Genomic DNA, 22,267 nt, shown 5'->3' on the forward strand with positions numbered 1-22,267 from the left:
TCCGACCCGCGAAGGGATTTTGTCCAGCCCGCGGAGAGTTTTCTGTCTTACATGATAATGTGGCTCGCGGCCCTAGTCTGCCGAGCTTTCCCACTACTTGCATACTACCTCCAATTTTAGTGACTGTATGTTATGATATACTTGTATGCTCAGCGTGCGAGAGTGGAGGTTACGCGTAAGTTTGTCGAAGCGAGAAGACTTGCATTATCGGCATTTACGATGTACTCAACCATAATGTCGTTTGTGGTAATCATGGTGTTTGTCGACTACAATAGAAATTTACACCAGGCTGATATTTCTTATTTTTCATTCCGTAACCGCCGACTTGTAGAACGGCACACTTCTATAGCCTTTTGTAACACGTAGGGTTACCATATTTTGGAAATCTGAAAAGAGGACACTTTTTTAAAATTTTCAGACTTACAAAACCGGCGGAAAATCCTGAAAAATGGTTATTTTTCCCACTTCGTGGTCGGTTGACTAAAATACAGTTTTTCCTTTCACATTATCAGTTGGTTGACTAAAAAAAGGTCAACTTTCCGGCTCATCTCCAGAAATAACCGCTGGAGCGTTACTTCAGTGCTAATTTACTGTATCTCAGTCGATTTTCCCATATATTTACCCGAAATTCTCAAAAAAGAGGACAAAATCTTCAAAAAGAGGACATTTGGGCGTCCTACGAGGACAATTTCAAAAAAGTCAAAAAAGAGGATAATTCCTCTTAAAAGAGGACGTCACACCGCTTATACCAGGGGTCGTCAACTCAAGACGGGTCGCAGGCCACTTTTCAAATTTCGTAGAGGACGCGGACCGCATGAATTCAATATCGAGATTAATCAGGCCACACAGTTGAACAACGACGCTATCTCGTCACCTACTCCACCCTAATGAATTGATATCTTGGTAAATTAGGGGTAGGCCTACCGGGGTTATCGAATGCCTTGAAATCTTAATTAAGTATTGCGCCGTGTGTTGATTGATCAGATAGAAGCAGACATGGCGGCGCCTGCTGCAGTATGACAATGCTATTCTCAAATCCACACTGTCTTCGTCATTATCGGCGAGTAATGGCTTTAAAGTGACATTGCTGTCGTTAAAATACATTCATTAAATACGATTTATTCCTTGTATATGTGGATAAATGGGCGAATAATGTGCAATCCGGCCCGCCAAGTACTTAATTTTCCTATATCCGGCCCGCCGACTGGAGAAGTTGCCCGCCCCTGGTGTAGTGGTTGCGATAAGCGCCCACCAATCTGACGGACTGGGCTCGATTCCCGTCGGAGGTTTATCTGGGCTCCTCTTCCCCCGCCGTCGCCGTTCTTACGGCGACAAAACAGCCCAGTAAAAGACCCGACGAAAGAAAGCCATCACAAGGAATGAAAAGAACTAGTAGAAAGGGCCGCGGCTTCAAAAAAACAACAACATCGAAAAGAACTGTGACATCGGGCTCTATGGGCCGAGGTGGATGTTAGAGTAAAGGATCGTTACTGATGCGTGTCGTTCATTTTGTCTTCGCATTGTTTGTGTGTGACTTGTTCAGATGAAAAATATAACCCAACGATGCCTTGTGATCCTAAGCTACTGAAGCTTTCAAACTAAGTCAAAGGTACATAGAATACAACACATTAGACTGATTATTTCAATCGACAACGCGGATCACGATGTTTCCAGCGTTTGAGTAGGCTCGAGTATCGGGCTGCTCAAGGAGACAATATCAATCCGACCTTTTTGTGTCCATTCTTGGTTTCCGCTTACCTTGTGGCGTCATTTACATTAAACATTTAATTCATCTTGCGAATACCATACCTATTTGCATACATGTCAGTGTTGGGATGACTCGAGTCATCCCATCACTTGACTCGAGCCAGACTCGAGTCACCTTTTTCGTATGACTTGACTTGACTCGAATCACTTTGCAAAAATGACCTGACTTGACTCAGCGTATCAGAAATGTGGATTGACTCGTACTCGGAGCAATATTCACGAGTTAATTTCAAGTCATCAAGTAATCGGCGTCGATAAAAATTACTGTTCGAATTGTTCGCGGGTGTAGCCCGTGAGAGCGACCAATCGTTTAATGATCGTGCGTACATTGCTCTCTCACAAATAAATTGAACACAAACGCAGTGATCGGACCTTACAAGTTGCGAATTCGTAAACTAGTAGTAATGCAAATAGCAAATGTCTATCTCTGTTCTTATCTCAACCAAACCTCTTGTTTTATCTAAATTAAATTCGAACATAGTTTATATACTCGTCAAACCTTGGCGCAGGCTCGAATTGTATCGCAATAATATGCAGGCTAGTTGGGTAATATTGCATCTTAACAAATTGTTGAATATTCCCTATTTTAGCTGGTAAGTACAAACTGAGGCTATGCAATTACTTAAGTATAATGTAACAGTTCTTCGTACATGTGAGCGTCTGAGCGATACAAACGCCTTCTTCTGTGTATATTCAAGAACTTTGTATTCATTCATCGCGGTTTAAAATCAATGACCACCCAATCTGTATGTTAAAGTGCTAGCAAATACAATGACGTAATCATGCCTCATTCTTCGAAAATACATGACTTGAATTGTGACTTGACGCGTGACTTGACTTGAATTGACTCGACTTGACTCGACTCGAGTCACCTCCAAAAATCGAGTGACTTGACTTGAGTCACCTTCGGAAATCAATTGACTTGAGTCAAGATGTGCAATGACTCGAAATGACTTGTGACTCGAAGGCAGACATGGGGTAATCGCGATTAGTAATCGTAATCGATTACGACGATTACAGCATTTTCAAGTAATCGTAATCGCAATCTATTATAATCGAAAAAATCCAAAGTAATCGTAATCGTAATCGACTACTTCACATATCTAATCGATTTCTTTGTGAAATAACAATTACTTTTTATTTGTAGGCTACAATGAATTTGACATAACCGAACATTCGTGAACAAGGAAGAGATATTCTACCAGGTTATTGATAGCGCAAACGGTTGATTTTCAAACGCCACTGCTCATTATTACGTCAGAAGTATTAGCTTTGCTCGTCCTTGCGTTAGAAGTATATACAGTACACGTAGTAAATATATATTCGATATATATTGTTGTGCGATTGTTAGAACAGTATAAGCCATGACGTGCTCCAGACGCCACTACCTCGCAGCAAGAAAATAATCACCACTCTGCCTAGTTTCTAATAGTAACTTATGTATTGATGATTGGTTACGCAGTTTGACCGTTGCTGCTTGGTGAACAGTAGGCCTATCTATGTAGTATACGTATGTGTTGTACGTGCAGTACACCGGACAAAGATTTGAAATTTTGTACTCAACAAATATAACATTATGATGGTTAAAATCATCAGCTGCTGATATATATCATAACTGAGCCGTTCTTTGCCGTTTCTCGTAACGACAGTTTTCTGTATCTGTATTAAGTGGAAGGTAGAATTTTAAGTTCACTTTATTATCTTATTCTCATATGACTCTACTTGAAACGGGCGCCAATCGTTATTTCACAATTCTTCACTCGACATTTATACCTGTCGCCATAGCCATCCGCTTATACACCATGTTAGCGTGGGTTGTAGGTCTACAATCAGCACGAAAATAGCAATTCGTCCCCCACTCCAAACGTTGGTATTGGTAAGGCTGTAACCAATTCACAATGTTCCGAGTCACAAGTTAATATCACTTTTATAGTTTTGACTCGAGTCAGGTCGAGTCATTTTCAATTCACCCCCGAGTCAAGTCCGAGTCCAAGTCAGTCATACTGTTTAACTCGAGTACGAGTCCAAGTCGTTATGTTCACAGATCAGTTTTCAGATCAATCCGGTTCAACTAGGGTTGCCATACGTCCGGAATTTCCCGGACATGTCCGGAATTTCACTGTTCAAACTAGCGTCCGGGAGGAATTTCTAAAATATGCCAAATGTCCGGAATTTTGACGTAGGCTCATAAATTTTTTCGTAAATCAGCATACAATTAAATAGTATATTCATATTGAAATGAACCGGAATATTTTCGGCTGACACTCGTCAGGGGTAATCGTCAGAGACTAGTAGAGAATTGGAAAGAACATTGTATATCAACAATCGTATCACAAAATATGACGTCACCAGCATGAAAGAGAGAGCGTTCAACGTACTATTTTTTTATTTTTTATTTTTTTATTTTTTTTGTTGATATTGATTTATTTGTTGATATTTGTTGATTGTTGATATACAATGTTCTTTCCAATTCTCTACTAGTTGCTGACGATTACCCCTGACGAGTGTCAGCCGAAAATATTCGGGTTCATTTCAATATGAATATACTATTTAATTGCATATTGCAGTTCTGTACCTCCAAGAAGCTCTTCAAGTAAATCAGCATAAAAACAATATTGTTTGGGAATATTTATCCTGATGCATGAAATTTTTCTTCGCGCGGCGCGCGATTTACCATCACATGTGCTTTCTGTCACGGTTACACAACACACAGCCACATTCTCCTGAACCGAACCGTGACCACTTCCGGTCTATGAGCAAAGCTTTGCTGGTGTGACGTCATATCTGATTGGAAATCCACTAGTGGGCGCTAAAGAATGTCCGGAATTTGGGTTGCTGAAATATGGTCACCCTAGGTTCAATTAACCCACTTTTTTCAACTCTGCTCGAGTGATATAGAATGGCTCGTATTCATAATATAGTAATTTTCATCAGTTTTCACAGTTTACGGCCCTACTTCCATGTACCAGGACTGATAGACGAAATACAAATAAGGTGGTAACTTTACTATTCTTCGAAGTTACATGGAATGTCTGTCTTGGCCGTTCTAGTCTCGAGTCATATGATTTGGTTCGAGTCATGCAAAATGACTCGAGTACAAGTCGAGTCAATACAAAAATGGACTCAAGTCGAGTCAATTTACGCATTTAAAGAAATGACTCGAGTCAAGTATAGTCACCAAATAATTCCGACTCGAGTCATTACAACCCTGGGTATTGGAACCCCATGGTGGTCAGTTTTCAAGTTGATGACGGAATTTCGTCATATTGGTAATCAGACATGGGGTGATTACTTCACGAATGTAATCGATTGCGATTACGATTACTTGTGAATCCCGCGATTACGATTACGATTACGATTACAGCAAAATCAGGAAGTAGTCGATTACGATTACGATTACATTTCAAAAGTAATCACGATTACTCACGATTACATTTGTTTTGCTTCTTAGAACTAATTTTAGAAGAGATATTGGAAGACAATATAAGGCTCGCGATAAAAAGGTCTAATGAGATAACAACTTTCTTTATATATCCTACGTCATTTGCTTGTTACGTCATAATGTACCCATTGCCCAACTCTATGCAGGACTATTCGTCGCACCCAACGATTTGCATTCTTGCCAGGTCCGTAACTGCCACACCCCAAACTCCCCAATAGGACCGGGAGCGAGCGCTAAGGGGACTCAAAAGTATTTCGTAAATCAACATAAATTATCATCGAGTATTTTCAAGAGAGTTAATTAACTTGAAAATTTTCTTCAAGCTTCGGGATTTAATGTCTCTAAATAGCTTGATTTTGAAATGCATACCTATCCCCCTCAAGAAAAAAAGCATGCAAAATTTATAGGAATAGGCATTTCGGTGGCGGTCATTACCCCGCCACGACACACCAAAAGACGTATGCAATTCCGGCCAACATGCAACTCTACAAAGTGTGCTACCAAAGAATGACCTTGGCCAAAACTTTGGGTATGTGTCAATTGTCAGTGGCCGCGCTCTGCGGGCGTGACGAATAGTCCGGTCCTTCCAATCTGAGCCCCATTAACGCAAATGCCAACCGGGACACTCACAGAGGAATGAAGGCATGACAATTTGTGTGTGCGTCTCACGAATGTTTTTCTTTTAGTCTGCTACGTTTGGGCGACTACAGTATTTTTTGATAAAAGACGTAAGGTCACGAATTAACAACGTTCAATAAAGTAATTATAACAACATACCAGATGCTATAATTAGGAATTACGTGCCCCCAGCTCTACCGTAAATCTGAATGAATAGCAATATAATTCAATTACCAATATTATTGACGAAATTCAATCATCAACATGAAAACTGACCATCCTATGGAGCCCCAATACCCAGGGTTATGTAATGACTCGAGTCGTGCTTTTTTGGTGACTAGACTTGACTCGAGTCATTTTTTCAAATACGTAAATTGACTCGATTCGAGTCAATTTTTGTATAGACTCGACTTGTACTCGAGTCATTTTGCATGACTCGAACCAAGTCACATGACTCGAAACTAGAACGGCCAAGACAGACATTCCATGTAACTTCGAAGAATAGTAAAGTGACCACATTATTTGTATTTCGTCTATCAGTCCTGATACTTGGAAATAGGACCATCACTGTGGAAAATGATGAAAATTACTATATTATGAATACGAGCCATTAAATATTACTCGAGCAGAGATGAAAAAAGTGGGTTGAACCGGATTGACCTGAAGACTGATCTGTGAACATAGCAACTTGGACCCGTACTCGAGTCAAACACTATGACTCAGACGCGACCCTATACTAACTGACTTGGACTCGGACGTGACTCGGGGGTGAATTGAAAATGACTCGACTTGACTCGAGTCAAAACTATCAAAGTGAGATTGACTTGTGACTCGGAACATTGTGATTTGGTTACAACCCTACCAATACCAACGCTTGGAGTGGAGGACGAATAACTGTTTTGGTCCTGATTGTACCTACAACCCGCGCTAACATTGTGTATAAGCGGATGGCTATATGGCGACATGTATAACTGTAGAGTGATGAATTGTGAAATAACGGTTGGTGCCCGTTTCAAGTAGAGTCATATGAGAACAATATAAAGTGAACTTAAAATTTTACCTTCCCCTTATTACAGATATTGCAAGCTGCCGTTACGAGAAACGGCAAAGAACGGCTCGGTTATGATATATATCAGCAGTTGTTGATTTAAACCATCGTAATGTGTTGTATTTCACGAGTACAAAATTTCAAATCTTTGTCCGGTGTACGTACAAATATATACGTATACTACATACATAGGCCTACTGCTCGCCAAGCAGCAACGGTCAAACTGCGTCTAAGCATAACCAAACATAAGTTACTATTTGAAACTAGGCAGACTGGTGATTATTATCTTGCTGCGAGGTAGTGGCGTCTGGAGTGTATTGATAACCTGATATACAAGATGGCTTACGCTGTTCCAACAATCACACAGCAATGTACAATTGTACATCGAATATATATTTACTACGTGTGGATACTTACGCAAGGACGAGCAAAGCTAATACTTCTGACGTAATAATGAGCAGTGGCGTTTGAAAATTAACCGTTTAAAACTATCAATAGCCTGGTATAATATCTCTTCCTTATTCACAAATGTTCGGTTATGTCATATTCATTGCACAAATAAAAAGTAATCGTTCATTCACAAAGAAATCGATTAGATATGTGAAGTAGTCGATTACGATTACGATTACTCGAAAATGCTGTAATCGTCGTAATCGATTACGATTACTAATCGCGATTACCCCATGTCTGTTGGTAATTGCATTATATTGCTATTCATTCAGATTTAGCGGTAGAGATGGGGGGCACGTAATTCATAATTATAGCATCTGGTATGTTGTTATAATTACTATATTGTATGTTGTTAATTCGTGACCTCCCGCCTTATAATCAAATGATACTGTAGTCGCCCAAACGCAGTAGACTAAACGAAAAACTTTCGTGAGACGCACACACAAATTGTCATGTCTTCATTCTTCTGTGAGTGCCCCGGCTAGCATTTGCATTGCTGGGGCTCAGATTGGAGGGACCGGACTATTCGTCACGCCCACAGAGCGCGGCTACTGACAATGGACACATACCCAACGTTTTGGCCAAGGTCATTCTTTGGTAGCACACTTTGTTGAGTTGAATGTTGGCCGAAATTGCATACGTCTTTTGGTGTGTCGTGGCGGGGTAATGACCGCCACCGAAATGCATATTCCTATAAATTATGCATGCTTTTTTTTCTTGAGGGGGGGGGGGAGAGGTATGCATTTCAAAATCAAGCTATTTAGAGACATTAAATCCGGAAGCTCGAAGAAAATTTTCAAGTTAATTAACTCTCTTGAAAATACTCTATAATAATTTATGTTGATTTACGAAATACTTTTGAATCCCCTTAGAGCTCGCTCCCGGTCCTATTGGGGAGATTGGGGTGTGGCAGTTACGGACCTGGCAAGAATGCAAATCGTTGGGTGCGACGAATAGTCCTGCATAGAGTTGGGTAATGGGCGCATTATGACGTAATAAGCAAATGACGTATGATTTACAAAGAAAGCGACGTCGGCCACGTTGGGACTTGGGAACCACTGATCTAGATTATACAATGTGACCATAATAATATACGGCTGTAGTTGAAAAATTCGGAAAAATACGAGGGTATGGGTCATTAAGTAAACGACTATGAATCTATAACTAAATATTTCTTTTACCCATCATTTTTTCTTTGGCAGGCCTCCATTTATTTTATTTGGGTCTTTGTACTCTGAAATTACTAACCAGAGGTGGTCAAAGTAGTCACCGTCGCTACTCAAGTAGAAGTGGTGGTTCACAAGTAGGGATTCTACGCTTATTTTTGCCTACAAAACTGAAAACTGTCAAGTAGAAGTAGTCTAAAATCATAACTACTTAAAAAGTAGTGTGAGTAGGCAAAATCTACTTCAAAAAGTAGAAGTACTTTGTTATCGACCACCTCTGGTACTAACCAGTAAAAAAACATGAGCATCGGGGAAGTGGACATATTTGTGATACAGAATAATATTTCTTGTGATGTGTTGGCATTTTTTTATTGGATCAAGGCATTTATTTTCATGATATTCATAACACAAACACTCACACACACGCACACAGACACATATAACACATTTTGCTTGTACATAAATATGAGCGACTGGAATTAAAAAAGGAACAGGATTCATAACGATGAAATAACTATGAAAATCAAAAATATTGCATCCAAGTAGGTAAATATATTGTCGATTCTCATGTAATGTCTTCTATGGTGACTTCACTTTTTGCAGTTAGAACACATGAAGACTGGTCACACTTCAAGTAAATCCCAAATGTTGGCTTTCTTCGAACGGCATTATCACTCAAGGAGACATTAGCCAAAGCCCGAAGTGGACCGTTGAGCTTCTGGCCCGTGTCCGGGTCAATGCAGATGACATTACATCTTTGGCACAAACCACATTTGACCATGTCGACTCTGCCATTCTTTCCGCCGATGTTGGTGGCATTGAATGAAATACGATTCCATTTGTCTTCTGAAAACGATGACGCACCAGAGACAACGAGATTGGCTCGGAATCTTTTGGCCATGTTATCCAGCATCGTGTCACTTTCATCCAAGTAACCGTGTTCAATCATTCTTCTGCACAAGTATTCTATACTGGACCGGTTTACAAGCAGCAGTTGGGCTTCGTTTACCAGAGATATCTTATTTGGGTTGCCGTAAGCGTTGAAACGTTTGCTCGTGTATCTTTGTGAATCGAAACATTTTTGAACCAATGAACAAGACACATTTAAAATCTGGCTTAACCACAGTGCCACTGATTCACCACAATCGTACCCGACCACAGTATCGCCGCAGACTTTGCTTACGCATTTTGCGTTCACATTTAGATCACGGACAACAGCTTCCTTCAAATTCTGAATAAACGGTACGGCAATGCTATCCATGTCATCTGCTCGCAGAGTTAAACATTGCTTTGTAACATCAACTGTCGGACGTATGGACGTTAGATGAGGTGCTTTTTTCAAGGTGATGGGAGATCCGTACTCATCAACCACCATCCACATACGGTCATACTTTAAACCGGTATCACAAATTTCCCACTTCTTGACAGACATTCCTTGACAGGACTTGACTGGGTACAATAAAATATCATCCAGAATGATTTTTGTAGATTTATCGGGATCGGCAGAATATTGTGAAGTATATACGCAGCTCTCTTCTCTAAAACAGTCGGTCAGGAATTCAATGTAAGTATTGACATCACCCACAGTGGAATGTGGTCCTAATGACATTCTTACAGCGCCAATGGGTTTACCTTCGATAAGATCAATTGCATCACCGCATACATGGCCATTTCCATACGCTTCAAGAAGGACATTGATTTCAGTACCGATCAAGGAAACACATGCGCCCAAGTTGCAAAAACACCCACCTCTCAAATAAATATTATTACTGTTCGCTAATTGCACAACATGATTGTAACCCACATAGCTACCGTCTGATCTCTTAATGTTGAAGGCAAGAATAGGTCCTTGAGACGTACAATTTATCGTAGAGTCGTCTTGATTGAGGTAAATCTCTACAAGAGGCATTCCATTTTCATGTGCGAGTGTTTTCATGGAGTAGTATAAATTTCTCCATAAGTCATGGGTATGTTTTTCTATAGCGTCAATGGTTAGTCCCAACTGGTTGAACGTATCAAATCCGAGCTTCAATGCTAGGATGCTTAAAAATGAACTACTTCCGTCTTCAAATCTATCGTGCAAAACAGGCTTTGGTGAATGAAAGTCTCGCGATGCAAGCCAACCAGACACAGAGCCACCGCCAAAGAATTTTTTATTGCACAATGTTTCTTCTGAATTCTTTCTGACTAGCAATGCACCTAAACCGGTGGGGAAACCAAACATCTTGTAAAATGAAATGGTGACAAAATCGGCCGGATATTCCTTCAAATCCAAGGCAGAGGTAGAAACAAACGACGCAGCATCACACAAAACATACCAATTGCATTTTCTGGATGGGTGAATCAGATCCAGAGGCAATAAGTTTCTCTTGACATCTTTTATCCAGGTCAACGGATACTTTGCTCCTGAGAAATTGCTCTGTGCTGGAAAAGCAAACAGTGATAGCGGATTTTCATTAGAAGATTTGCTTTTCAGTAAATTTTGCGGGGCCTTCACAATTGTGCAGCCAGATAGTAAAGCCTTTGCACATGAAACACAATAAGCACTTGCCCCTCGTTCGGCAGCAAGCTCCCTTATTCCTACAACAGAAGTGTGGTTGTCTTCAGTGTAAGCATACACAGATCCAGGTGTCCAATTGAAGTTTTCGCCGATTATTTTCAAAGAGTCGGTCGCGCCTGATGTAAAGATGACATCATAATCATCGACGGTGACATTAAATCTTCTCAGAACATCTAGTCTTGTTTGGTGAATGATGTCGGACATTTTCTCGCTGCAAGCATTTCCAGAATGTGGATTGCCGAATACATTTTTCGTCAGTTGTTCAGAATATCTCTTGATGTGAGAATCTGTATACAAACAGCTTCCGGTGTGATCGAAATATACTTGATCGCCGAGTCTTTTGAATTCGATATCTCTGATATGTTGGAACTTGTTTTCAGACATGTCGGTGATGTCTTACTACCTGGCTACTGATTTCCAGAATGAAGAAATCGCAATAACTTCATCATAGTAAAAGTTTTGACTTTCATAGACTATGAAACAATGCAGGTATGCTCGTACCTGTAAAATACATACCATGTGTACTGTACTGGCATTGAATGACCATGAAAAACATCAATTAAATAAGGTAAACAATACTTGCACCGCTAGGGCGCTAGCCACTTCTAGTGATACAGCAGGCTGCCAGACATCTCATGGACCTATGGAGATATCAAATTATCAGAGTATGCGGCCTTCCATAAACATAATCATCTACCACAGCTGTCATATCATCTGCAGTACATAGAATATACCAGCCAAGGGCTGAAACTGACACAATTGCAAATGTCAGGAAAAAAGGCACAGTAGAACATAAGACATCTTACAGTCCATATTTCAGCTATTTGCGATCTCTTTAGTTAGTTTCGTAGAATGAATGTATTCACTTCATAGCGCTATTAATTCTCAATTAACGCTACTCTTCGTATGGCTATACACATGCCATTTTCGGTAGGGTGCTCCCCTGCGACACATCGGCTGGTGTTGCAGGCTGTATTTAGGCAAGTTGGGTCGCCAGCGTGGTTAAATGTTTACACCTATTGCGAATTCTATTCGAAGAGTGGGCTATGTGACCAGCCAGACCTAAAATATTTTGATGCGTGCTGGGTTTTTGTATATATGCAACGCGGTTTTTTGGGTATATATAACCTATATGACACCAACAACCGTCCTCTTATAGGTTGAGACTCCACGCCCCACGGCAGTCGTCAGGTGTCATTTCAGAAAACACAGCTGTCTAGTGCTTACCGAGTCTATTTGAGTCATTTTACTAATAAAAACTGATGTATACGCATATAACTCTACGCACTTCTATGACTCACCGAATCGGAGTGCCAGGAACGCAAATAGCCTCGCAACTACGTTTCAACTCGTTAACTACCGTATATAATATCGAGAATAGTCGTTCGCTGTGTATCACACCGGATATTGTAAGCAATTCACCATTCCTTGGTTATGCAATGGTAGAAATATAATATCATTTATTATATAATATCGAATGCCGTAAGAAAAAACTGTAGTTAAAATCGAATGACTACGCAACCATGCCGCAACAGTTTTTCGCAATGCTATCTTGCATAATGCCTGCAAAAGTGCTGGGCTCCAGCGATCTGATTAAATACTCATTATTGCGTAGCCCAAACAAACAGCACCATGCGCCGTTGATTTCGATACGGGCATGTAGAATGTTGCTAATACACGATTAGATATATTTTTATTTGATTTTGCGATGCGAACAAATTATTTCAATAATGAGAAAATGCAAATGATACGAATGAAATAAGGCTGATAAAAAACGCGCCATAACCGTATTCGTTTTGACTATCACAGTGGTAGGATGCAAATATGGACGTAGAAATTTCCATATTTGCTTTTATTTAATCTATATTATATGAGTATCTAATAACCAGATCAGATCTTATCCATGCTGGTCAACTTTCTGGTAGTCCACGGACCACGGACGGAATGTACGGCTCAGCGACCGCGGTTCACACGAATGAGGTGATGCGGAACCGTCGCTATGCAACACGACTCACTCTGCTCAAATGAAAACTGTAGTTGACTCACGTACTATTGTCATGTTTTGTCATGTTTTGGTGCCTGCAATATACGATTAGCAGAGATATTTAGTGCATTATAGTATAGAGGGGATGGTAAGAATGACAGTTTACTACAAAAGAGAAGATTAGTTCTACACCAACACACAATACAGTATGCATGCTTCATCTGGACATGTTTTCATTATAACACCGAGGCGGTTGACTTAGTCAAGTCGTTTCGACTCCTTTCTAGATTATCATTCCGTCACAATCTTTGAACAGATGAAAGCATTATTAAACAAGCAAACTTACTAGAGAGACACTGTAATCGGTTCTCTAGCGGAACCCGGAATAAAGCTAACTTGTACTGTACTCTACCTAGTCAATGTGTCATAAAACCAACAACCATGAAAAATAAGCCTTGACAATTAAAACTGAGATCGTTTTATTTCTTCTCGGTGCATTAGATTGGGGAATAATCTTAATATGCCGGTTTATGTGAGACAGTTTGTACTGTACAATAGAAGATCCTTCCATGCTTCTTTCGTTGGTCCGAGACACTTTTCCCTGGATTAGAGTTAGGTTAGGGTTAGGGAGAATGGCCTTACAATTGATGTGAATTAGTCAGTAAAACCCCCCACCCTAACCATTAGTCTCCCAAAAATGTCTGGGGATATGGGGATAACTGAAGAACCGCCATCCTTTCCTCTTTCATTTGCCGGGCGTCTCAGTTTTATACCGAAAAACTTCATTTCTCAGCACCTGAGATAGATTACTATGTAAAATGAGATTATAGTTTTAATATATTGCTGAAGAACAGCAATTCAACATGAAGAAAACGCGCAGCAGCGGCGTCAAAAAACCACGTTTGCCGCCCATTCCAGGCAAAAATGGGTTGGTTTCAAGTTCAAGATTTCAAAACAGCAAGTTGATGACATACCGGCGAAGTAATGAATATCAAGATGTCCTCAGCAACATAATGTGAGTAAACCTGTGAATTTTAAATGATAGTGGGGCGTTATGTACAATGGTACATGCAATTGAACAAGCATGGTGATAACTGATAACAAACATTGATGAGCTACCTCTATTTCCGTTCCTACAAAAATATACGGGACAAACATTCCTAAGCTAGCTATAACAAATCAAGCTTCTCGGCCCATCGATTGTAAAATCAACCCAATAACAGGTCGACGTTTGCTGACATGTTTCCAATATCTGAGTTGGATGCTACTAGTCTGAACATCACAAGCAAACATTTCTTACCTTGAGGCTATATGTTTTCTATTTATCTACATGGTAATCTAGTTATGATGAAGTGTAATCAAATTCAGTTTTGCTGACAAGTGGAATATTACACCTTTCATATATTTTCACTGTATTGTGGTGCACATGCTCCCCTGATTTGTTTCAAAGAGATTTCGTTTGATTATTATATACTTCTCTCAATGTATTTATCATTTTGATTAGTTGTCGTTGAGTAACACTTTCTTTCGACCGAGATTGCATAATAATGACGATCTCAATCTCGTACACATTTTATTACCTTTAGCAGTCCTTGGTCTGCTAATGAAATGTAGAAGCTCAAATATCCTTGCATTGCAGAGTGAATGAAGCATGTAAAGCTGCTGAAGAAACAGCAGACGAAGTGCGAAGGCAACCTCCAAAGCAGTATCCTCCCGAAATGCCAACATCGGTAAGCTTTGCTCCTTGCGTAATTTGATGTAAGATACGCCATCGTACATTAAACCTTTCCGGATAGCAGTGAGGTGCACATTTTACACTTCAGCACTTGTCAGTCAGTCAGATTTTTTTATCAATGAGGCTACAACATTGAATAGCAAAGGGGAACATGAAACGCTGAATATTATACGCGTGCCAACGGAATAGGGTAAGCCAAATGACTGTTCAGTCATTAAGTCTGGTGCAACTTTGAGAGCACAGCAACTCGCATATTTTATGAATCACTGTGCCCTACCATGGAACAAGTTTTTGCATGGATTCGGAAACTTATTTTGTAATAACTGACTAAATAGGCTACTCTTCATTACGATTTCGTTTCCCAGCTCATGAGAGTCGGCTGGGCAGCCATGCAAATTCAACTGCGAACAAACAAATATATGTTTGATCACAGGGGGTTGTGGTGCATTTCGTATGTACTCACAAGTAATTGTTCACCATTTTTCCATAATGGCAATTTCATTCATGCGGAGGTGCTGTGCGCGTCTGATATAAGGAAATATTGCAGGGTGTCGAAACGACTTGGGGTAGTCTTCAAATTAGATAAGTTGAACACTAAACAGTAACCTATAATACTTATATTTTCAGTTCATTTTTACATTTTTTTTTTCATTTTGTTACAATCCTCATGGATATTAGATACCCATTGCTGAAATTTGATTATAAAGTCTTCTTATTTCCTGTTATTATTATTCGTTGGCCAAATCTACAGGCAAATGGTAATTGGCAAACCCAATTTACTACGACAACGATGTGGCCAGATTCATTCGTTTGCTGCATCCAAGTTGACCCGCATTTATTTTTTGTAGATGATGAGCTCCGCCAGAAAGACCCGGGTAAGTTTGTGAGCGACGACCAATCTACTTATATAATCTATTTTACATTCTCGTGCCGTTATCAGCAAATGTACATGTACATGAAGAAATGCGCCGAGGGCGGCCCGGTGGTACCGTTGCAGCAAGAATGGCTCAACTCGATGCTGACGAAAGTACCGGAACATCTCCAGGAATCGGCTGGACAACGGGAGCACATCGAGGAGCTGTTTGTTGAAGTGAAGAAGGATTTTACGTCCAGCATGAAGAAATCGATGGGTGAGTGTTGTCACTTTATAAACTCTACATCGGGCTTTCTGCAGAGGTGGCAGTCTACTGTCAAGCAAGTAATATTGTAAATACATACTCAAGTAGAAGTAGTGATTTCCAAGTACTTCTAGTAAAACTAGAAAATCAATGCTCTAAAAAGTGGTTGTAAAAGTAGAGTTGGTGGAGGGGTCGCATACTAGGACGATTATTTTTTGGCCTAAAATTGCAAAATTACTCATCAAAATTGGAAATTTTGATGTTTTATGACACTGAAAGAATTACGGTAATCTTGACAAAACATTGAACACTTATGCAGTTTTATTACGGATTATTGTACAATAAGTTAAATTGTAGTTGGCCTACTTTAATACATTTTATGGTCAGAACTGTCTGTCCCTATCATGTAGATTTTTACTCAATTACAAGTAAAAGTAGCAATTTCTTAAGCGTGCCAAAATTACTTTGATTAGAAGTTAAAAATGAGTGATCCTGAAAATATCATGTGACTAAATAGTTCAAAAAAGTAGGCATTGCATGCTTTATTAGTCAATTGAAGGTGGGTACTTTCTGTGTTTCACACAGCTGTATAGAATACCTGTATTGCAGTCTATTCCTTAAGTAACTGTCTTTAAAGTTACTGTCCAGTAACTGACCCATACATCTAGTGCCCAACAGCGCTACCCTGCGGTCTGTTGTATGATTCAATTAATATCGAAATTTTGACAGTTCAACACGTCCTCTTGAAGCCGTCCGTAAAGGGATTGGAAAACGTAGTTTCAGGACCTCCGCCTGCCGAACCACTGTAAGACTTTTTCTTTATTTCAGTTCAAAATATCTGTGCCACATTCTTTGTGTTCCCGCAGTTGGTGCAATCTTGATATCTACAAGCTTCTGTCTTAAAGTTCTTTAATCTTGCCTCATCGGTGACCTTCAGAAATAACAGTGTATACCTGCATCACTGCATGCTCTCTCACCATTCTTTAATATGCATAGCTCACTAATATAGAAGATTATTATTTCAGAAAAGCAGAGAAAACCATTTCTAGGTACTGAGTAGTGAGGCTGTGTTCTTGTTGGGCAAGGTGTAGAATATGCCTCGCTTGTTTTATTGACTTCATTATTGACTATTGCAAATCATATAACAATAAAACAGTACTGTATTGTTTTGTTTTTGAATTATCTCTACAAAACAGTAGTGGCTTGCACTGGTGATGTCTCACAATAAAATGTGTTAGAGAACACGCGAGTACTTGATTCTGAATCAAGTATATGTGGAAATGAATTATTTGTTTTGGGTAGTCACTGTCGATTTATTTGATTGATATTACTTGATAGGACTGCATGCATTTAGCAACATCATTAGTATTTAACACCAAAAAACAGTTGAATCTCAACTGTAGTACTCATGTCACACCATCATATCAGGGGAAACCTCTACCTGATTTGAGATTTCGGAAGATCCGTTAGTAAAGCATTTTGAAATAGTGAAATTGATTTCAGCACTATTCCTCACTAGCTGATACGGCTTCAGCGATGGCAATAGCATTCTACGGAGAAATGATTGGCTGATATGAATTGGCAAATTTCCTTGATGTGCAATGGCCCATGCACTGTCAAGATCTGTAATTCAATGCAATGAAATCAGCGGTTCTATATTTTTCATCTGATCATTAAACACACACTATGTAGGCCCACAATACGACACAATACACAATACCTTGCAATGAACATCAAATTGATTACCGAACATGTTATTTTGTATTCACAGGGGACTGGATTATTCAAGTCCGTGGCACGACACTTTTGTAAAGGCCAAAATGGAAATTGTGTCCAATCTGTGGATCACGCACCCGTCCATGCAAACCGTACTTGACATGTGTCAAGACAGCTTACAATCCATGATACTGGTCGTCCTCAGTGACCTCAGGTATGAATTTAACACACAAATTTAAGCACCTGTTCGGTGCTTAAACTTGAGCGGTGCCATCACACAGAAATCAGGGGCCGACAGAAATTGAAAGTTTGAAGAATCACGTGCTTTTGGCGGCAGAGAAATCGGAAGGCGATTTGATGCACGGATGGTTCCCGAAAGTTCTCAATATATTCACGGATAATAAACGCTTTTCTAACATTAAAAGCTACAAGATGGACTCATTTTACACTTGTGTGTCGACGTTGATTTCCAACCAGGTATCAAATGCTATTTCGAACATTATGAACATTTCACATATGAAACCGACGTAGACATATTCTAAAACTGCTTCCTACTTCAGAAACTCTGAAGTGCTAAAAGTAAGCAGTATTGCCTAAACTGTTATGTAGAATGGAAGTAGTATAAAACCCAATTTGACTACTCCAAAAAATATAAGTACCGTACTTTGTTACTGACGACATCCATCAAATTATCATTGAAAGACAATTGCCCTATGAAATTTTCAATTCTCAGTCAGGATTCTAGCTATAGCTTGTTGTTGTAATATTGAATCTCTCAGGTCACATAGTATCAAATTTCATGTTGGTTTGCCTACTCAGCATGAGTTCTAGTATCTCATTGTTTCTCCTGTGTAGCAATTTGATGCTATATTTAGAATTTATGACAACGTATCACTTTCATGTGGTGAAATGTGGGAGTGCAAATAGAGCGTATCATATTACTTATTTGAGAGTGTTCTGATTATATTTTGCATGCCTGGATTTTAGTATCCACTGAATTATGTTGGAAGCAATTGAAAATTGATGTGTCAAATCTGAAAATAGCTATAGTAAAGTATAGCACCATCCTGGGCACCAAACTTTGTTCCTTGCTCATTGGTGTGTTGCTGTCGAGCTTAAATTTTGAGCACCAAACAACGGTTTCGCAGGTCATATTGCCTCTTTCTCTCTATTATGTGTGACGGGATGATAAATGTTCTGTCTGCCTGTACCTGCAAGTCCTTTTCAATGCTCCCAATTCTTTATCTGCACATACAGAGGAAAAAATATTCATTGCCGAGTACAAAATCTGGATTTCTTCCTTCAATTTTAAGCTAAAAGATCTGGTGGAACGCTCCTTAGAGCATTGGGTCAGTCTCTTCAAAGAGGAGAACAAATCTCAGCTCCCGATCTTCAAAATGCAACTGACATTCGATGAGAACCCGTCGAAAACCGACGGAAAGATGGAATTCTTTCCTTCTTATCAAGTAAGTCAAGCAACGTAGCCGTCATATTGCGGAAATTTCTAGTAGAAATTGTAGATGTTGCCAAGGCCGTTATAGATGTTACTAATGTAGAAGTACTAATGCAAATTACTACTTATTTCCAAGTAAAGTGTAGCCATTTTCAAGACCTGTCAAAACTACCTAAAGTAAAACAATAAATTAAATAATTATGTAGAATTTGGAAGGGGTTTTCACCACTAGAGTGTGTAGTGCAAGTAAGTAAACCTACTTTAGTATTCTGAATAGTCCTACTGACCACTTATGAGAAAATGCTTCAATCTCTTTTTTATTCAGGACCTTGAAGATTGCATTATCTTTGTTGCGAAGACTATCATGGGCAGCATGCACAGCGTACCGACAGTGCAGTCGTGGCTGTCAGGGTCAAGCACCACCATTCCCATCGATACAGATATTGCGGACCACATTAGCAATAAAGCGCTCGCCTTTTTGAAGGAAGCTGTCAAAAATAATTTTGTGGAACCACAGGAATATATGCAAGGGTTTGGTGAGAAAATTGAACACGTTTTCTGATCAGGATCTTCTACTTCCAATATTATCATACTGGCAGTTTGTTTATTTGCTAATTCGTTATTTCACAATGCATTTCGAGATTTTAGAGCTTTCAGAATGAATCTACGTATCTATTATATCCAAAATGTACATTTTCCTACTATACTACTACGCTACCATGCCACGCTGGACAAATGCTAGATATTACTGCTTTGGTTTTATATAACTATCTGCGTTTCTTGCCTAGTAAGAGCATCATGCATGAAATTAAATACTTTGTAGCTCAGTACAGAATACAAAGAAAATCTATCTTATCGGGCTTTCCCCCCAACAAATAACCAAGTTTCAGAACCATAAATAATGTTTACAGTCCTGCATTTAAGGCAGAGTCCCGTCTGCTACACAGGGAATTGGTGTGTGTATTATAATTTTGCTCCAGCCAAGGCTGTGTCAACAAAAGGAGTTTGTGTACCACTAAAAAATAGTACATTGAACAATCTGTTATCGAAAATTTCATGCTGGTGATGTCATATTTTGTCATACGATTGTTGATATATAATGTTATTTCCAATTCTCCACTAGTTTCTGACACCCCTGACGAGTGTCAGCCCAAAATATTCGGGTTCATTTCGATGAGAATATACTTTTCGATTTTTTACTTCTGTAGTGAACAGTGAACATGCATCTTTGTGACTTTGCATTCATCAATTTGCGGCAATAGCTTATTTTCGTACTCAGCAATATCCAGTTGTTGAAATCTGTCTCCATTCAACAGTGAAAGACTACAGTTTTCTTGTAAACGGCGAGGCAGCTGCGGACATCGAAAAATTCATGGCCGAAGAGCATTCGTTCGAAGACTACTGCGCATTCATTGAGAAATTCCGAACCTTCACACGAGAGATTAATGACTTGGACAATGTCGTCCATTTTGATATGGTATGTGACCGTCTGCGGCCGAGTTGCTTACAAGTATGCTAGTAACCATTGTGGTTACAAAGTTGTCCCGAATACCATCTTGAAGTAGATTTATCCTACTCACACTACTTTTCAAGCAGTTATGATTTTAGACTACTTCTACTACTTGACAGTTTTCGGTTTTGTAGGCAAAAATAAGCGTAGAATACCTACTTACTTACTTACTTGTGAACCACCACTTCTACTTGAGTAGAAATTCCGGCGTTACTTCTACTCAACTTGAGTAGCAACGGTGACTACTTTGACCACCTCTGGTGAATTCAAAATCTTTTTGCGTTGCTTCCACTTTAACACCTGATGAAGGAGCGGAGCTCCGAAAGCTCGTATGATAAATAAAATTCCAACTTTGCAAGTGGACGTTAAATAAGGTGTGAAAGCAGCCAAGATGGGTGTCAGGTGGATGTCCGATTTCAAAGACTATTCCAAGTTGTTTCGACACCTTTCTATTTTTTCATTGTATCGTAGTCTTGTGGTGTACTGAAATGATGAAATTGTTAATAATAAACTGAGTTGAAGATCTTTAGGTTGTTTGATGCCATATCATGCGTAATCCCTGTGTTAAACTGCCCGGCATTTTGGCTGTAAAGTCTATTGATTTTCATGGACAAATATGGTTTGACCATGAAACAGATTTGCTCATTACCGACCGTCGAAAAATACGACCAGATTTTAACAATTTGTCTGTGCAAAAAATGGAAACCCTGGTCTGCAGGTCGATCGCTGCAGATTTGCCTGTGATACTCCTATTTTGTCAAAGGTCAAAGTGGATTGCGATGACTTGAAGCGGGCGTTAATGGAATATTCCAGAAAACATGCAGACACACTGCTGAACAGATTGAGTAAAGATCACAGAACTGACAATGAAGAGTGAGTGTGATGCCGAGCCGCCATTAATATTGCTCCCGCTGTTTTAATTTGGAGTACTAATGTTGTTTGAACTAAAAATTGAACCAAACCCATTACTGCAAAAGAGCAAATGAGCTTTCAATGATGTCATAGCGTCAACACCAAGAATTGGATACTACAATGTTGTCAATATCAGAGACGTAGCCAGAATGAAAGTTTGGGTTAGAGGCAAAATGACGTTGCTAGAGGTGGTTGGCTATATTCACCTACTGGCTACTCATCTGCTCTGTACCCAGCTAACTGTTGACATTATACTCAAAGTTTGTTAACGAATTACCAACTATTATGCATTTCGGATATATTTCTGTAAACACCCGTGTAAGTGTCTAATCATCTAGTCCCAAATGGACTTTTCTAATATTGATTATCTCGCAGGATATGCGCGCGATTTGAAGAGATCAAGGAACGGGCAACAAGAAAGCCTGCCAACAGCGAGGAAATGATGGAAATGATCGATTACGTTCAAAACGCCCGTACCGCCGGTAAGAATTACTTTTTTTTGGTCTCCAAATACGTACCCGATCTTCTGGCGATTTTGTTACGACATTTCTGGCGACCCATGTTATCACCAACATAAAGTTCTGGGTCCTACTCGTTGTATGTCGATCCATTCACGGTGTTTCGTCGTTGAAGGGGACTGATCTCTGAATATGATGAGGCTTGAAAGTAAAGTTGAAGGTGTGAAAACATTATTGGCAGCAGCCATTTTCCTTAGAAGGGCACTGTATTCGAACTGCCGCTAGTTTCAGTCTCAGACTCTCAGTACAGTCTAGCTTGGCAGTTTTCAG

The 22,267-nt window shown here is 39.6% G+C and overlaps 2 protein-coding genes and 1 long non-coding RNA gene across 3 annotated transcripts in view; 1 reads left to right on the forward strand and 2 right to left on the reverse strand.

Moving 5' to 3' along the window:
- Nucleotides 1–22,267, reverse strand: part of LOC145454493 (uncharacterized) — a 426,394-nt gene that overhangs the window by 98,388 nt on the left and 305,739 nt on the right. The gene's annotated exons all lie outside the window — the stretch shown is intronic.
- On the reverse strand, nt 8,835–12,112 carry LOC145454170 (molybdenum cofactor sulfurase-like). Its single transcript, XM_080332188.1, has one exon. The coding sequence runs from the start codon at nt 11,433–11,435 to the stop codon at nt 9,057–9,059; it is 2,379 nt and encodes a 792-aa protein (XP_080188314.1). The 5' UTR covers nt 11,436–12,112; the 3' UTR covers nt 8,835–9,056.
- The window catches only part of LOC145454549 (dynein axonemal heavy chain 12-like), a 57,665-nt gene continuing 49,167 nt past the window's right edge, over nt 13,770–22,267 (forward strand). The window contains exons 1-12 of the mRNA XM_080332525.1: nt 13,770–14,050; nt 14,675–14,765; nt 15,619–15,645; nt 15,711–15,900; nt 16,618–16,693; nt 17,660–17,818; nt 17,886–18,081; nt 18,918–19,070; nt 19,383–19,593; nt 20,374–20,534; nt 21,331–21,440; nt 21,855–21,961. Of these exons, the coding sequence (XP_080188651.1) occupies nt 13,899–14,050; nt 14,675–14,765; nt 15,619–15,645; nt 15,711–15,900; nt 16,618–16,693; nt 17,660–17,818; nt 17,886–18,081; nt 18,918–19,070; nt 19,383–19,593; nt 20,374–20,534; nt 21,331–21,440; nt 21,855–21,961 (1,633 nt within the window). The 5' untranslated portion in view covers nt 13,770–13,898. The remainder of the gene's footprint in view (nt 14,051–14,674; nt 14,766–15,618; nt 15,646–15,710; nt 15,901–16,617; nt 16,694–17,659; nt 17,819–17,885; nt 18,082–18,917; nt 19,071–19,382; nt 19,594–20,373; nt 20,535–21,330; nt 21,441–21,854; nt 21,962–22,267) is intronic.

The sequence above is a fragment of the Botryllus schlosseri genome, chromosome 13 (assembly GCF_051294905.1).
Source record: "Botryllus schlosseri isolate E-star chromosome 13, Bs_hap1, whole genome shotgun sequence".
Classification (NCBI taxonomy): Eukaryota; Metazoa; Chordata; class Ascidiacea; order Stolidobranchia; family Styelidae; genus Botryllus; species Botryllus schlosseri.